This window comes from Hippichthys cyanospilos, chromosome 2 (assembly GCF_059441005.1).
Source record: "Hippichthys cyanospilos isolate Australia breed blue-spotted pipefish chromosome 2, RoL_Hcya_1.0, whole genome shotgun sequence".
NCBI classification, from domain to species: domain Eukaryota; kingdom Metazoa; phylum Chordata; class Actinopteri; order Syngnathiformes; family Syngnathidae; genus Hippichthys; species Hippichthys cyanospilos.
In genome coordinates this window covers 10,897,454-10,913,867 of record NC_142370.1, presented here as the reverse complement: position 1 = coordinate 10,913,867, position 16,414 = coordinate 10,897,454, and the positions used below count along the sequence as shown (strand labels likewise).

The following is a 16,414-nucleotide window of genomic DNA, read 5'->3' as shown; positions in this document are numbered from 1 at the left end:
CATGTATTAGCTGTGATTTTTTTACCATTTTGGAGCTGCTCACAAACAGTTCATTTAATCATAAACTAATATCAGTTATTTTCTGAATTAATTGATGAGCAAGTTTAAAAGCAAACATTCTGTCCAAATTTGCATCTCTTTATTTACAAAAAGGGACATCATTTTGAATTGACAGTGAATAAAATGCATAAACATATACAGTATTATGATTCAGTTTCTTGTTTGGTGTGTATTGTGCAAGGGCAATGAAAGTGCACACAGGCTGCTCTCTGATTGGCTGCAGGCTGCAAAGTCCAAGCTGAGGGTGGTCTTCTTTTTGTTTTGTTTTTGAGACAGACAACAAAAGGAATTGATCAACACATAGCAATCATTCACAGAAACTGGCCGATGACGATCATTGAGCGATCAATCGGAGCACCGATAATTCACGGGAGATCCATGGTAACGCATTCAGTGTGAGCCATTAATTTATTTTTATTTTTTTCCGTATATAACTATGAATAGCAGTAAATTAGTTAAGTTATTCATTGCCACCCCGATATATATATACATGGGATTGAAATCTATCAATAGTAGTGCATGATTTAAATTGCATTTCACAGAGCAATATATTCTTACATGTTCATATCAATAATGGCACGAATAATGAATGACTTTGTCCTGGAGTGTACAGCTCTTTTTGTACCCATTTTGAAACGATACCGTCAGTAGTCTGCTGACGAACACAAAAAATGCACATACATAAAGTAAATATATATATAAATATAAAGATTAGAAAAACAGTTTTTTTTTCTCTCCTGAGCTGGTCTCCTATACCGTTGCTGAAGACTGGGAAGACTGGGAAGACTGGGAGCTGTGCTTGTGTGGCTTTTCTCCGGGTACTCTGGCTAACATGCAAAGTCCACAAAGATTTGAACCCCGAACTTAAAAAAGATGTGATACATAAATAACCGCGCCTTACAGACATTTGCACATTCGGGTCAAGAGATGGAACAATTTTTTTCTTTGTCCTTCGCACCAAAACTGTGAGCACGCCTGCGCCTCAAACTGTTCCTCAGTCCCCATCCGGGCGGCCCCTCTTCCTCTTCTGCGTTTTTTAGCTCTCGATTGTGTCGCAGCTGAGGCGGCAGAGGGATGGGCTGGCCCAGGAAGAAGCCCTCCTGCTCCGAGTCGGACGAAGACGAGCAAGTGGAACACGAGTCGTCGTGCCCGCGCCGGCCCGACCGCAGGACCAGAGAGGAGGCGTGGCTTTCTCTCTCACCTCCACTCTCCGCCGTGTCCAGTTGAGGGCGTTCGAAGGCAGGGTCGGCTAGATTGTGACAAACACTCCAGCCCGGCCGCAGACTGCGTTGCTGGTTAGAGGACCCGTCTGGTCAACATAAAGAGTAAAAATCAATGCTATATATTCCAAGTGAAAAAATGAAACTGTATTCGTTTAAGAAAAAAAAAGGGTGGGACGGCTAAAACAATTTTAAATACCAGGTCTCCCTATATTGTCAATTTTGACATCCAAGGCTGGGTACACACATTAAGACAATTGGGCTGTTTTTGTCATGTTTCTGCCCTTTCCTACCCAATGGTGACAAACTTACAAACGTAAGTTTCGTAACATTGTCTTTTAAGGTTATTGTTATGTGTAAGCCATGGTAAATGTCATTTTCAGTAAACAGCATTATTAATTGTAACATGAAAAATAATTCAGTCATCAAATAAGTCTTCAGCTAAGTAAGTGTACAGTACTATCCCTTTGTCCCGATAAGTGGGTCGCAAACGAGTTGGGAACAACAATCTTAAATCATGGACATTTTTAATATGTACGCCAAAAAATGTTCACATGAGCTAGTGGACTCCCCGCACTGTGATGTGTGAGATGCAACCAATCAGAAAAGATCATGATGAACAAGGAAGTTAGGTAAACAAAAAATGTTATTGTTTTTTTAATGTAATTTCAAAATGTATAAAAAAACACTGACATGGTACAGTCAATAAAACAAAGTACTATACGATCAAATCTAGGGATGGGATAGTACCAACACCAAGTATTGATGGCGGGCTGATACCTGACCTTATTTCAAGATAACAAAACGCAAGATAGCCGATACGAGTATTGACCGCTCTCTTGGAGCAAACTACTATCACAAACTACAATTTAGAAGTAAAGAAAGATGCCATTTTTAAAAAATTTAAATGGAAGTTATGACTTCACCTGTGAAGCCCTTTGAGACTGCGGGGGCTATACAAATAAATTGACTTGAAGGAAAATGCTATATCCTTCTGAGAGCTGGATTATTAATTTGTGTCCATTTTGTCTCAGTAAGACAGCACAGTGAATGGCATCCCACCCAAACATGAGATGTCATTGAAAAGGCCAGGATATCCTCTACTGAGCACACTCAGACTCAGTTGCGTAGCTCAAATGAGTCAAACGTTATAGACCATTGGTGCACAACGTATTGATCCCCCCCCCCCCAAAAGTCCCATGTTTGATCCTTAATAGTAAATAACCCTTCTTACCCAGCAGATCCGTGTGTGGCTTGCTTCCGAGCTCTCCTTCCACCTCGCCATCCTTCTCTTGGGCTTCCTCCTGGCACTCCTCTTCTTCCTCCACAGAGTAGCTGCTGCTGATGGGCTCTCGGAAGCTGACCCTGGCCGTCCCGCTTCGAGACAGCGGGGGCGGCGACTTGGGGGGACTGTCATGCGGCGAGGATGAATCCTGCAGGTCGCGAGACTTGACAGGAAGCGGAGGCGGTTCAGGAGAAGTGTCTGCATCTGACGTCCTGATTGTCGGGAGAGAGTCTAGACAACAAAGTCAGATGAGGCTTCAGAGGAGCCTTTGGAATGGATAATGAGACGCACTCAAGGATGATCACCTTGCATGACTTGATTGGTCTTTTCCACCCAGTTTCTGCAGTCTTGCAAGGTTGAGGTGCCCCTTGAACACAAACTGGTCAGAGGAGATCCGGAAAGTCCATTTAAACGGTCATCGCTGACCCCTTCTTTTGGAAGGGGGCGGGGCCATGAGGACCCCAAGCCATTCCCTAGATGGATGTGAGGGAGGGGTGAATACGAGCCCCTCGAATGACCAACGCCGGCGGGAGAACAAAGTCCGTTTGTCGAGCAGTTAATGCCTAAAAAAAGGAGATGGACATGATGACAATGTGAATTGTTTTAAACACAACTCCAAAACATCCTTAGGGGCATGTATCCCCAAAAATCGATTTACATAAGAATTGAGATTCTCATTTACTTATATATAAAATCAAGCGTCATAATCGACCTGTTTATATCTGTCTCAAAGGTTGGCCACTCCGCCAATTGCTGTCAACTGCCCGGAGCAACTGCAATGTCATTTTTGGTCGACAGTAAATAGCAAAATGTCTGCTCTCTGAGAATGATTAAGGGCAGGGAGATTTTGATGCCTAATTCATATTCCACAAACATAACATGAATCAGAATGCTGTCTTTAGAGTAGTGCGGCCACATAGAACAAAGTAAAGGACATGCAAAACACACAACTGAATATTGTGAATAAAATGGAAAGTAGTGAATGGAGGCTACATTGAAATTTTGCTTTCTTCACTTTCTACTCATCTCAAATACTTACTGCTAATAAGGGGGTTGACACCATCTATTGGTTGTAAAGGAGAACCACATTGAAGTTGCTGGCGCTGCTGGGCCTGCTCGCAGCGTTGGTGTTGAAGAGTTTGGCTTTGGAGGGCCGGGTTTTTCAGGTCCTCCCCGAGTGAGCAGGCCCTGGAGCAGAAGATGAGCCCCCGTCGGGGCAGAAAAGGGCGACCCAGCAGAGGCAGGTGGCAACGGGCGCAACAGAAGCAGAATTCCACGGCGTGCCAGCGTTGACCCTCATAGGTCATTTGGCTCTGACCAATGCCTGCAACGGAATTTGGATCAGTTGAGGGAGCAACAAAAAAAAAAAAAGAAATGAAACATACAGATAGGTTTGTACTTGCTTCTGGATCTTGCCACATTTATTGCTTTTTATTAGATACAGAAAAATTAACAGCTACCTTGACTCACAAATTTAGGTTGTTATTTAACGATGCTCATGACTTAAAGACTTAAAGGGGAAGTCTTTTTTTTTTTAATAATAATTTGTTCTAAGCAGCCCCACTCATCTAAACACAACTTTCTGATTAATATTACATTTGTGGAATATGAATTACACCACAAATTTTTATCCATCTGAGACATCTGAGCCATTTTGTTACTTGCTGTCTTCTGAAAACGACCAATAAAGCTCAGTTTGTCAATGTCACATGACCAAACTCATAAATAGGTGAGCTGTGATTGGTCCTGGGCCCTAAGCATGTTTCCTTTATTGATTCATTTGTCTTGCACATATGCAAAACCAAGTGCCAGAATGCACAGTCAAGTTATGTCAGGCTGTCTTGTTTAGTTTTCCGAGTTTATTTTCTGAGTCTAGTCTTTGTTAATCGCTGAGGTTATACTCCAATTTTGTCTTTAAAAACTTTCCATTTCTCCTCTTCTGAATCTTGCCTGCTTCTGGGTCCAAATTACGCTTCAGTAAACCAATATAAAATATTAAAAATGTTCTTTCTATAATGCAATTTTCCTCCTGTTGCAGATGGTCCTTGAACATACCACTCGTCTTAAATGTTTTGCTACTGGTACCGATTTGTTCTCCGCAGGTGTGGCAGTACTCGGCATAGAGGGACTCGTAGCAGGAGCAGCAATATGGCCGACACTCTCGCATGATGTATCGCTGCCCGCCCAGCGCTGCCTCGCACTCAAAGCAGCTGAAGTGCTTCATGTGCCAGAACCTTCCTTCCGCCTCTGTGCATTCGTCTGCAAAAATGATCTGGGAGGCAAGGAACACAGCACAAAGAAACAGGCGTTCATGATGAAATCCATGAATATATTTCAAAATTGTTCAGCCCAACAATGTTTCCCAACACCTGCGATTTAACGAGTAGCCATCGAATCTTTCAGGAGGTTCCTTTTACTTGTTAGTTTGTCAGTCACCTCATCGCAGGCTTGACATCGGGGCTTGAGCCTCTCGGCGTGATGTCGGCCGCAGTAGATGTGTCCGTCTTGATAGAAGTAGATGAGGTCCACCAGCAGCTCGTTGCAGCAGGCGCAGCGAAAACATTGAGGGTGCCAACAGGTGGCGTTTCCTGCTCGGCTCGCAAACACCGCCATGTCGCCGCCGCATATCTTCCTTCCACACTGCAAAAACAGTTCTGTTTTGTTGGCGCTTGGACTCATTCATCAGTGTATCAAAATGGCGGAATTTTAGCCAATGTAAGTTTGTGAATGCTAACAAAATGTAGCCATGAGCCTCTTCTAAAAAATAGCCCAAAAGGGATGGGACATTAGGATTTCCTATTGATCACATTGATCAGGACTGACGTATCATTCATGATTATGAAGGACAGAATTCTATTTTTAGAGCGCTCTGAAAAAGAATCATTGCTGCATACAAAATGTTGCACATGAAGTAAAAATTAGACATTTGAATAGAGATAGTTCAATTTAATTTAAACATTCAAACTAAGGATGGGTATCGCTCCCAAGTATTGGCTATCAAGCCGATACCTGGCCTCATTTCAAGGTATCAGTATTTGCGATGGCTGTCAATAGTAGTGACCTAGTAGTGATTTTATGATCAACAAGTAGGAATCACAGATTAAAAGAATAAATAATTGCCACTTAATCCATAAAATGTTATGTTAGAATAGGTAGGTCTTGCTTTAAAATAATCTGTTGTTGTTTCTTCACGGAAAATGTTGTGAATCAAAAATAGTGGTGGTATTGGATACGTGACTATTCAAGAGTTGAGTATTTGTACTGGTATGGCTCTGAAAAATATGGTATCAAACACCTCTAGTTCAAACGTATAATTAAGAACTGAAAGATGTTTATGAACAGTGGCGAAAATTACATAATATATGTCTTTTGAGGAGGTTTAAGACTGCTGCATTGCATCCATAGGTGCACCCGTTAAAAAAAAAAATGCAGCTGTACCTGCTTGCAGACATTTCCAGTCATGGTGACGGGGAAAAGTCTGACAACGCCTCGGCCCACATTGTCTCGTTTCCTCTGTTGGCTGAACAAGCGTAACTCCCTCTTCTCCGCCTCATTTAGTGAGCTGCAGTAGTGCGGCTGTGAAAAGGTCATATACACAAAAACTAATTTCACCAGAAGTTTCTAGTGTCAAATACAGTAAGTACACGGTTATGTCCTACAACGTCAAAACACTCCAAAATGTCACACTACTGTATCATCAGGAATGCTATGCAACATTTCCTTAAACCTCTTATGCATTGTTGAGAGTCTTCAAGGGCTGGCTTGACTTTTATGTAACCATTGTTAGCTTCTTTTTACACTTGTATGACAAGTAAGCAGCTGCAACCAATGCTTCATCCACAGAGGTCTCCGCTTTTTCACGGTGAGGAAAGTTAATGCCGTGAATTGAGAGTGACGTTACCTCACTGTCGTGAGCGGGAAGTTGGTGCAGCAGCTGTCTGATTCGGTATCGTTCTCCCGCGCTGTTCACAACGGGCACCCTGTCCTCAGGCAAGCTGCTGAAATACTGGTAAACCTAAGAGACAGACAAGTCAGATGTCATTGCGATGAATTGAACTTCAGTTTCAACCGTTTCCTACCATTAGCAATAGTGATACCTTGATTTACGATTAGGGATGCTCTGAAAGTTTGCTCCCAGAAAAGGGTCTTAAAACACACCTGAAAAGGCATGTTGTGAAAAAACTTGAATTTCCGCTCATTCCAGTATCTTGCTTCAATGAAATACTCGAGGCATTTTTTTTTCTGCCTCTAGAATCTGTTTATTTTGTGTCCACTGTCAGGAGGGAGCCAAGCTAACTGCGGCAACTAGTGTTGGTGCTTAATACTGTATGATGGTAGCACGCCATCAATGTTGTGAGAAGGCCAACTTCAAAAACTTGATCTTTCCAAATAACATGTCAATTCTCTTTTCTTTTGAAATAGATTCTGGAACATCCCACTTGACTGACATCAACACTGTGTCGTCCTGAAATCAAGTTCAGTTGCTAGTTAAGCTAATTAAGGACACTTGATTAATTACACTGACATCCTATTATAAGGCAACTGCTGAGAGCGATTAGCGGTAGTGTCAATGTTAGCGGCTAGCAGTGCTACCGGCACATGATGCTAGTAGCATTATCCGCTAGCAGCACTTTACTGACCCATGCAGTTGTTTTAGGGTATTTTTCAAAGGCATTTTAATAAAAATAAAAGTCTCAGTGGTCGTTTCCACTGACCACTTTCAGATCAACAAATCAGACTTTTTTTTTTGTTTTAGGCCAAAAAAAAATCACTTCTGTGGTTTTGATGTCACTTTGTTTCATCAACCAAATGGGGAGGTATTTGTTAAAAAATTCACTAATGTTTCTGGAGAGTCAAACAATTTACTGCTGTGCACAATTTAAAGTAAAAAAAAAATGTTATCAATATTTTTTTAAAAAGATAATGAATTAAGTGGAAATACAGTATGTTTTATTGTCCTCTGTAATCATAATTGTTCTTTAATCATGATTTTTTTTTCTTCATCTGAATACTAGATTATTCGAGAGAATTTTCTACAGGCTAGCCGAATAACAAAATATTTGGTAACTGCAGCTCACGTTTGAAGATTGGTCTTTCCCAAAAGTGTGAAAGCGTGGTCTCACCTGCTCAGGCTTGAGGCCAGGCGGAACCCAGGCGTATTCCTCCGAGGCGCAACCCGAGTCGTCGTCGGAGATGGAGTGCCTATGGAAGTCGGACACCAGCTTCGTTATCATCTTGTCCAGTTGCCCCGGCATCGATCGCATGGCGTGCTCCTCTCGCACACACTTGCAGTGTACGCAGATTTTCCTGAGAATGCAAGGTCACATCAATGAAAAAAAGCTTAAAAAAAAAAAAAAAAAATATATATATATATATATATATATATATATATATATATATATATATATATATATATATATATATATATATTGTATTCATGTTATACATAATATGCATAGGGTTGCAAAATTCCAACATTTGGGAATTTACTTTAAAAAAAAGATTTTCAAAATTGAATGACGGCCTCAACAAGAAACTTAAATATAGTTGGGGGAAATACATCACAGCACAATCATGGCTACAACAACCTGATTTAATGCAAGTATACAAAAACACATACAGGGTTTGTTCAACTTTGCAAATGTATGCTCACTATGACAGGGAAACGTGAACTTTCATTTGGAGGCTAAAACCTAACCGTTGTAAGCAATTAAAAAAAATATTGTCGATATTTTTACGATAGATCAATGATGGACAAAAACAGGACAAACTTCAAGGCGGATCTCGCATACAAAGCAACATATTGTAAAAAGTCTTCATATAGAATATCGTTGTAATAGTTGTGTGTGTGTGTGTGTCTATGTGTGTGTTATTGTGGCAGTGGACCTTTTGAATGACAATGGAGGAATCACAACAGAACTTATAAATGTTGCCTAATCACAAATCTCCTCGAATAGTCATGAGTACAACCTGGGATAATCTAACGAAAGTTGGTTTAGTTCACACAGGGCGACTACATTTAATTTTAATCCTATCATGGATGAAACTAAAGGGCGGAGATGACGGCTTGTTTTCCCACTTGCATTAATAGCAAAAAGTCTCTTCATTTGTGTCCCAAACAGGCAGGAAACGAGGTCAGTGGCCTAAGCCCGAGGGGAGAAGATGGGAGGGCTGGCGGGAGGCGTAATCTCCCTCTCAGCCTTGTCCTTGGACTCCACATCTGTTGTGGGGTTGGTGGGCTCGTTTGCAGGCAGACAGGGTTATCACGTTGTGCGGGGGCGACCATGCAAGTATTGCATGTTGTGTAAGAGGCTGCCAGCTGCTATGAGTGGCTAAGGTTGGCACAAAGCTGCTTTATGCACACTAACATCCACGACAATAAAGCACCACATTTTTATCCCCCTATTTCTATTCTGCTTATTAAGAAAATATGCTTTACGACTGAGGTTCTCAAAATGGGGCTCGAGGACCTCCGGGGGACTTTGAGCTCCAAAATAAAATAACAATATTAGTAATAAGCGGGACTTCTGTGTCATGCTGTTGAAATAAAAAATTCTGCAAAATAATATTCGAATACAGCATAAACATGAATAATGTGGAAAAAACTTAAATGATGCACAACCACTAGTAGATAACAACAACCCATTTTAGATATAAGATCAACATCGTTTGAGTGTGCACTAGGAGAAATTGCTAACTTTTGTAAAGCTACCTTGTTGACCTTGTTACCTTGCCTGTTTATAAAAGAATAAAAACGGCCAGAAAGGGGAGAGTGTATGCTTTCAATTGGTAGATTCAGCATGTAGTGTATACTGTTATTCAATACAATATCGTGTGGGTACTGAAAAAGACAAAATTCTCTAAAAGGCTGGCATTGAGTGCTAATGAGGGCAACAATGTGCAGTACAGTATATATGTCTGGAGGCCTGTCACAACATAATTTTTCTCAGAACAGTATATTTTCCCAGAAAATGTCACATAAACAATAGATATGGTTTTTTTTTTGTATATTGGTTACCCGTGACATTTGGTGGACCAACAATGACGAAAGGGGGCAGGGCAGTGACGATTGATGGACAAGCAAAAAAAAAAAGTTGGATGCTCAACTCTGTAAGGTAACATGCATGCAAACTATCATTCATTGAGTCCAAAATGACTATCATGCCCATTTCTTGTCATCATACTATAATATAAGCTCTTTTAGTGTCTATTGTGGCAGGCCTCACTGTGTGATTGTACGATACTCCTGAGAGGCAGCAGCACAATGCACACTCAGTTGGAAGAAATTGCATTCTAATCAATTATGTCCTTATATTGACATTATACTTGTCATTTTGTCACAATGTCTTTTTAAATTAAATACAGGATCAGATAATGCTATTTTTTGATGAATAAACAAAAAACATTCCAAAATAATTTTTTTGGGGGTGGCTGATTAAATGACTGAGGTCAATTCCATTCATTTCAATTGGGAAAGATTTGAGGTGTGACTGTTTTGCATTAGGGACGCAGTCACAGAATGACAACGTGACCTGTCTTCACCACAGAACCTGGACCTTGTCCTCGTTGGCAAAACAGGACATGCACTTGTCTCATAGAAACACAGCTGGCGAATTGCAGGGAACACAGGGATGAACAACCATTCACATACCCAGTTAGACCCAATGACAACCCCATGTCCAATATAGCTACCATGCATGGTTTTGGAGTTTTGCCCAGGGAGAACCCATGCAGGCTTGGGGAGAACACACAAACTCCACACAGGACAGCCGGAGCGAGCTGGATTGAATTTAGTGCCTCTGAACTGTGAGGTGGACGCGCTAACCACTCTGCCGCTGTGCGGCCCGGCATAAATAGCATTCATTTAGATTTAGCTGTTGAACTCCCACATACCCCCTAAAGTACTTTCAGGTACCCCATTTGAAACCTAGTTTGTAAGACTTACATGAACAGTCCCATGCCATCCATTCAATGCTCTGGAAATGAAATGACCTGCATGGAGGACATAAATCTCTGACAATCACAAGCATGATAGACATCCAAATAAACCTTAAATCAGGTTTTACTGGAAAGTCTGCCTAAACATATGTTTGTAACTTTTTTTGCCCGTGTTAGCCCAACTGAAAGTGCATTGTACTATTTGTACTAATAAAAATAAATGTCTCAGTGTCAAATACAGTAAGCACACAGTTATGTGCCTGTGGTCAAACGAAAGGTAGATCACAGATTTAGCGCACACTTAGCGTTATGACTGAATACACTTCCTTCACTGATTACTTGCACCTGAAAACCGTGCCATGCCGACCCTATGAAAAGTGAACGCTAACAGACTATTTTAAGACCAACATGTAAGTCCCGTGTGCATAAAATTCATTGTTGCTGCTTCTTGAGCTAACAACACATGTTGTTAGAAAACAAGCCGTAATCTCCTGAGTATGTAATCTACTTCGAGTTCCCAATGAAGATAAATGCAGTAGCTCTGGCCATTACCAGCACTCAGAATGGTCGTGATGATGACTCGGGCATATAGCTGCCCTTAATGAGAAGGGCGATCACCGCTAAGCTGATTTCAGCTGTGATAATGGTAAACAATAGCACTGTAATGGAAAAACATGACACTCAGGGTTGCGGCTCCCAGTGAGGGCTCCTTTTGCGAATGATCCGTTTAAGTGGCAGCCATTCCAGGTTGCTTCATGCATTCAAGTTTTAAAGAGGATGTTTTCTCAATGTTTTCTCAATAATAGGTTTTATGCATCCGTATAAGTGATGGGACTTCAAAGAGAACTATTCATTCACTAAAATGAGTCTTTGAAAAGACTGGCTTTGTGGGTTTTTTGTTTTGTTTTGTTTTTTTTACATACACAAACAATATAAACATGACAACTTACACACATTGGCTAGCACACATGCACGCTGCTTTTGAAAAATGCACTGAATTTGAAAAACCTGAAAGATATGACAGCTAAAAATATAATAATAATGATTAAGGCCCATGCCACTCATAAGCTGATAATTGTGGTTACATGCGAACAACAAAAAGAACAGGGAGGGTCTGTGACCTCCCCAGTAGGAAAAACATTTCCTGCCAACGTCAAAATCGGTGCGGAGGCTCCTTCAGGTCATACCTCCATCCATGGACGCGGAAGCCAGGGCACTGGTCTCCGCAGCGCATGCAGGGCTGCCCTCGGTCTGGGTCCTCTTCCTCCTGCTGGAAGTCAGAAGATTAGCTCACCTCATATCCTGAATGACATTTTGGAGAGAAGTCATTTCAAAACAATTTGGCAATTAATTGCTTCATGTTCAAAATGATTTGCTATTAATTTGACAAGATAGTTCCTGTAATGGCATCAAAATGCTTTGAATTAGATTTGCTGATGATCCTGCAGAAAGTAGAATTAAATCAAACAATCAAAATCATAATTGCCTAGAATTAATACAAAAAAAACAAAGGTTTTAATTTTGGCCATTTCACTCAGCACGAATACTTGTTTATGTATGTGTGGTGTCTGCCAACTCCAGACTGGTTTTGGAGCCTGCCGGAAGGAAGCAGGCACAGGATGAGAGCTGCACCCTTTTCCAGCTCTTGAGTGAGGCCTTCATTTCTTTTCCTGCGCTTTATGTTAACAAGCGCCAGCTATCAGCAGCATGTGTAGTCGATAGCAATAATACATTCTAGTGGGTGAATTTCGTGCCAATTAAAAGCACAACAAGCACTTGATCGCTGTTTTTCCATTTTGTTTTGCCTTGCACAGAACATACAAGCAAGTAAATGCAAGCCCTCCCACCTCTCAAGAATGTTTACTCATCGCTCCTCCTAAACACACACTGTCACACTATAATTGCAGGTAGATGCTGACGCTTGAATGGGCAAAGCAATAAAATGAAAGAGGTGCGGTAATAAGCATATTTGCACGAACCTGTTTAGTTTTTTCCTTTGTAGGATGACAACAGCCACATTTTCCTTTGTATTCTGCTTTTATGGAAACTTGTGTTCACACTGACACTATTGTAGCGATTTTACTTCAAAAGGGCCATTATAAGAAGTTCTCAAAAGGGGGTACGTGAAGGCACTCCAGGAGGTACGTTGCATTCATGCAAGACACTTTAAAGATAATTGTTAAGTTGTGTAAACATTTATGAAGAAGTGCCTAAATTGAATTTTGTAGCTCAGCAGCCAGTTCAATTTTGTTAACCTAAAAAGCGAGAGTCTTTCCTACAGCAGAATAATTTGACCCCCAAAAATGCCACCAAGCGTCAGTCAGTCACTTGAAGACTATTTCAAATTAAGTTAATGATCCCTTTTTGAAAACAGATCTCTACTATGATCCCAAAGGGGGACGTTTTGCGTTTTTATTCAAGTTTCTGTACATAAGTTTATATTTGTTTATACTTACTTATTGCCAGACTAGACGTTGATAGCCGTGAATAGCAGTGAATGTGTCAATAATTAGGTTAATTATTCATTTATTTTTGGTTTAATTTAGCAGGTGTATGTGTGTGTGTGTGTGTGTGTGTGTGTGTGTGTGTATATATATATATATATATATATATATATATATATATATATATATATATATATATATATATATATATATATATATATATATATATATATATATATATATATATATTTTTTTTTTTTTTTTAAATAATAAGTTCTAGGTGTCTGAAGTAGTCTAAACACAGCTTTACGATTAAAAATGTATTTGTGGGATATTAATCAAGCAGCAAAATATACTTGTTTTTATCTATCTGGGAAGGGAGGGGGGGTTAGCCATTTTCTCACTTCCTGTCACTTGAAAATGAGATCACAGTTGCTCAGGGCTGAGGCCTCAATTAGTGACATGACCAAAACTTGGAAACAGGTGATGCAATGAACTGTGATGTCATTTTCAGTAGACAAAATCAAAAAGAAATCATTCACTTCATTTCAAATAGTTTTCAAATGATAGACACACTGATATGGATGTTTTTTGGACCAATTCCCATGTTTGGCAGAGAAAAATAGCGATTACCCATTGACGGCATTATCATTTGTTTTCTCAATGCATTGCAAAAGGTGTCATTATATTTTAGTTTTCACTATTCATGGGTTGGCCTGGTACTTCTTCTCTGCGTATAGCAGGGAAAAACAGTAACATAAAAAAAAAACAAAAAAAAACGGTACTCTTCAGTTCCCAGAATGCATTATGGTGCAATTGATGACGATGAAAGATTTTTGTCGTATGTGCTAGTGTTAAGTAGAAGAACGGGTGTCATATCTAACAAACGTATGGTTGATTCATGTTGCACTACGTATTTTAGGATTTTTATTTTTTTTTAAAGCAAATTATGACTTAAGGCTGTCTATAAAATAGTGACTTCCAGGTCAAGTCTTTGCACGACTCCCTTGCAGTGTTCACCTAATCATTGCTTGTTAAAATTTTCCTTATTTGAATGACAGGTTCACAGAATGACTTTAGATTGTATCTACTTGACTATTGCAGAAATCCTTAACGGTAAAACACAAACACAATATAGCACCCGCAGGCAGGAACTGCTGTCAGCAACACAAATGCACACAACAGCTGTGATTTTCAACCGCTGAGCCAAGCAGGTACACACACACACACATACACACACAAAAGCGTGCACACTCAACACTGTAAACGGTCATCACCACGAGCGGGAATTTGAGCAAATCGCCGGAGGATCAAAACACCCTTGGAAATTGTGTCCAACCGTCGTTGATCACAGGACACTGGAGGCTTTATTTTTTTTTTTTTTGGCAGACAGATGGAATGACACCTAAAGAAAACCCATTGTCATTTTGCGACGTGTGTGCATGATGACCTGCATGGTTGGGTATGTGTTGCTTTTATCCAAGCCAGCTCCAACTTGATTCGTCGATTTGGCAACAGCTGCTGTTCAATTTTTGAATGTGCACATAAACGCACGCTACATAAAAGGCTGTGAGGGATTCAGTAAAATTGCTTAAATAGAATTGTGACGATTCATCGATACGAATCAGTTATCAAAGTACACAAGTAGTCATAGTTCTAATAATCGAATAAATTGTTCAGTTAGCTTTTATCAATTAAAATTGTGGAAATTCTGAGAATTTCGGCTTCTTAACAGTAAATATTATCCAATTTCTATAAAAATAGACTGATCTTTGTTTTGAATCAAAACAAAGCATTTACTTTTACTTTGGAATACAATGATCAAACTTGTTGCCTTTTTTCATGAGTCAGCTGCTTTTCTGAAGCTTTCAATTCCAGTCGTAATTTCATTTATTTACTTTCATTTCATCATTCAGTGTCAAGGTATTCACAAGTGTAGTGTCAACATAAGAATGTCATTATTGTGACATCACTCCTGGCTCATAGAGTGTTTTCTGTTGCATGGATTAATGGAACAAAGTAGTGCTTATGTTTTGCTATACTCAAGAAAATATTTTTTGCATACCCGCTGTCAGAAAAAGGCCTTGCACAAACCTGATGGATAAACGCTTGGGTCCAAACGGTACGTCTTACATAAAAGGCTGTGTTTCTACACAATCTTCTCTGTAGAGTAATTGATTCTGACATCCTCTCCATTTCTCCTCCTCAACAACAGGTTCGCTGAACCTAAAAGTATTTTGTTTACTAAGTAAATGAAAAAAAACAATTAAACAATTGTGGTGAGTCTGGCAGCACATTTACCCCAATCGTTTTCAGTTTGAGTTGGCCAGCACCTTTAAAAATGATTTTTTTTCACCCCCCCCCCCCCCCCCCCCCCCTCACCTTGAACATCCAAAATGAGCCAAATCACCAACAATGCGGACCGCCCAAAGGGACAAAATATGACAAGTCAACATGATAGTAGCTTTTGTTTTCTTGTCTTTTTTCTATTTTTGGGCGAGTGCTGATTTGACCTGGTTAAAATACGAAATCAAGGTGACGGAAGAAGAAAGTTCAGAGACTTTCGGACTTAGCGGCGAGTTTCAAATGACATATGGCAGTTGAAAGTATTAAACAATAAGAATTCGAAATCGTCATTGCTGAATTGAGCTTCACGTTGTTTTGAAAATAAGAACTACAATCGACGGCAAACTTACCGAGCGGTTGGATCGTCGCTTCTTAGACCCGCGTAAAAACATGACGAGGTGCGTATAAAAAATATAAAAATAAAATAATAATAATAATAATAAAACAACTGTCAAGTATCCAGGCGATTGGGGACTAATGAAATACGTAAATGTTTCGATTTTTGGTCTATCTGGGAAAAACTACAGGATTTCCCTGTTGCTTGCCACAAACTACCTCTACTCACCGTGTATGTCTTTAGCCGACTTCGGCAACAAGCTGGCGTGACTCAGAAAAACCAACTTTCTGCTGCTTTTCATAATTAAACAAATTCATAACTTTTTTTTTTAAAGTGAGGAAAAGAAACTCAGATAAAGAAATTCTGCGGAAACAAAATAATATTAGTAGTATAATTTTATTTTTTAGTAGATGCACTTAGCATTTTGAACGTAATCTTTGACATCAATAAACTTTTGTTTTGAAGATCTAAGTCTCTATCTCCCGGCAGACACAAAGTTCCTGTTAGCTTGAATTACCTCCAACTTCATTTTGTGAAAGATAGGTGTGCACCGTGGAATTGTTGCCCACGGGCGCTACAAGAACGAGTAATGTATCCTTCTCTTTGTTTACCCCCTGCTTACTACTGCAACTCACGTGAAAACAAGACTATCACACATCATTATCATTCAGGATAAAAACTTGAGTCGTCCAAGTCTTGTTGCAATTAAAAAAAAAATCTGTAGTGAAATAAACGACAACGCGTTTGTATAAATACAAAAAATAATCAGGAATACAGTAGATAA

At 39.9% G+C, this 16,414-nt stretch overlaps 1 protein-coding gene across 3 annotated transcripts; it reads right to left on the bottom strand.

Moving 5' to 3' along the window:
- Positions 1-117: 117 nt before the first annotated feature.
- On the bottom strand, positions 118-15,857 carry prickle3 (prickle homolog 3). 3 transcript variants are annotated; one of them, XM_088408551.1, is made up of 12 exons: positions 15,644-15,857; positions 15,042-15,173; positions 11,691-11,773; positions 7,689-7,872; positions 6,467-6,580; positions 6,004-6,141; positions 5,002-5,205; positions 4,651-4,837; positions 3,605-3,889; positions 2,871-3,128; positions 2,515-2,796; positions 118-1,369 (listed from the first exon to the last, which is right to left on the bottom strand). In XM_088408551.1, the coding sequence occupies exons 2-12, from the start codon at positions 15,141-15,143 to the stop codon at positions 981-983; spliced, it is 2,226 nt and encodes a 741-aa protein (XP_088264677.1). In that variant the 5' UTR covers positions 15,144-15,173; positions 15,644-15,857; the 3' UTR covers positions 118-980. The 3 variants fall into 3 exon arrangements, with proteins under 3 accessions (XP_088264677.1, XP_088264678.1, XP_088264680.1); XM_088408552.1 differs by lacking the exon at positions 15,042-15,173; XM_088408554.1 differs by lacking the exon at positions 15,042-15,173 and having other exon boundaries at positions 11,691-11,770.
- Positions 15,858-16,414: the final 557 nt, after the last annotated feature.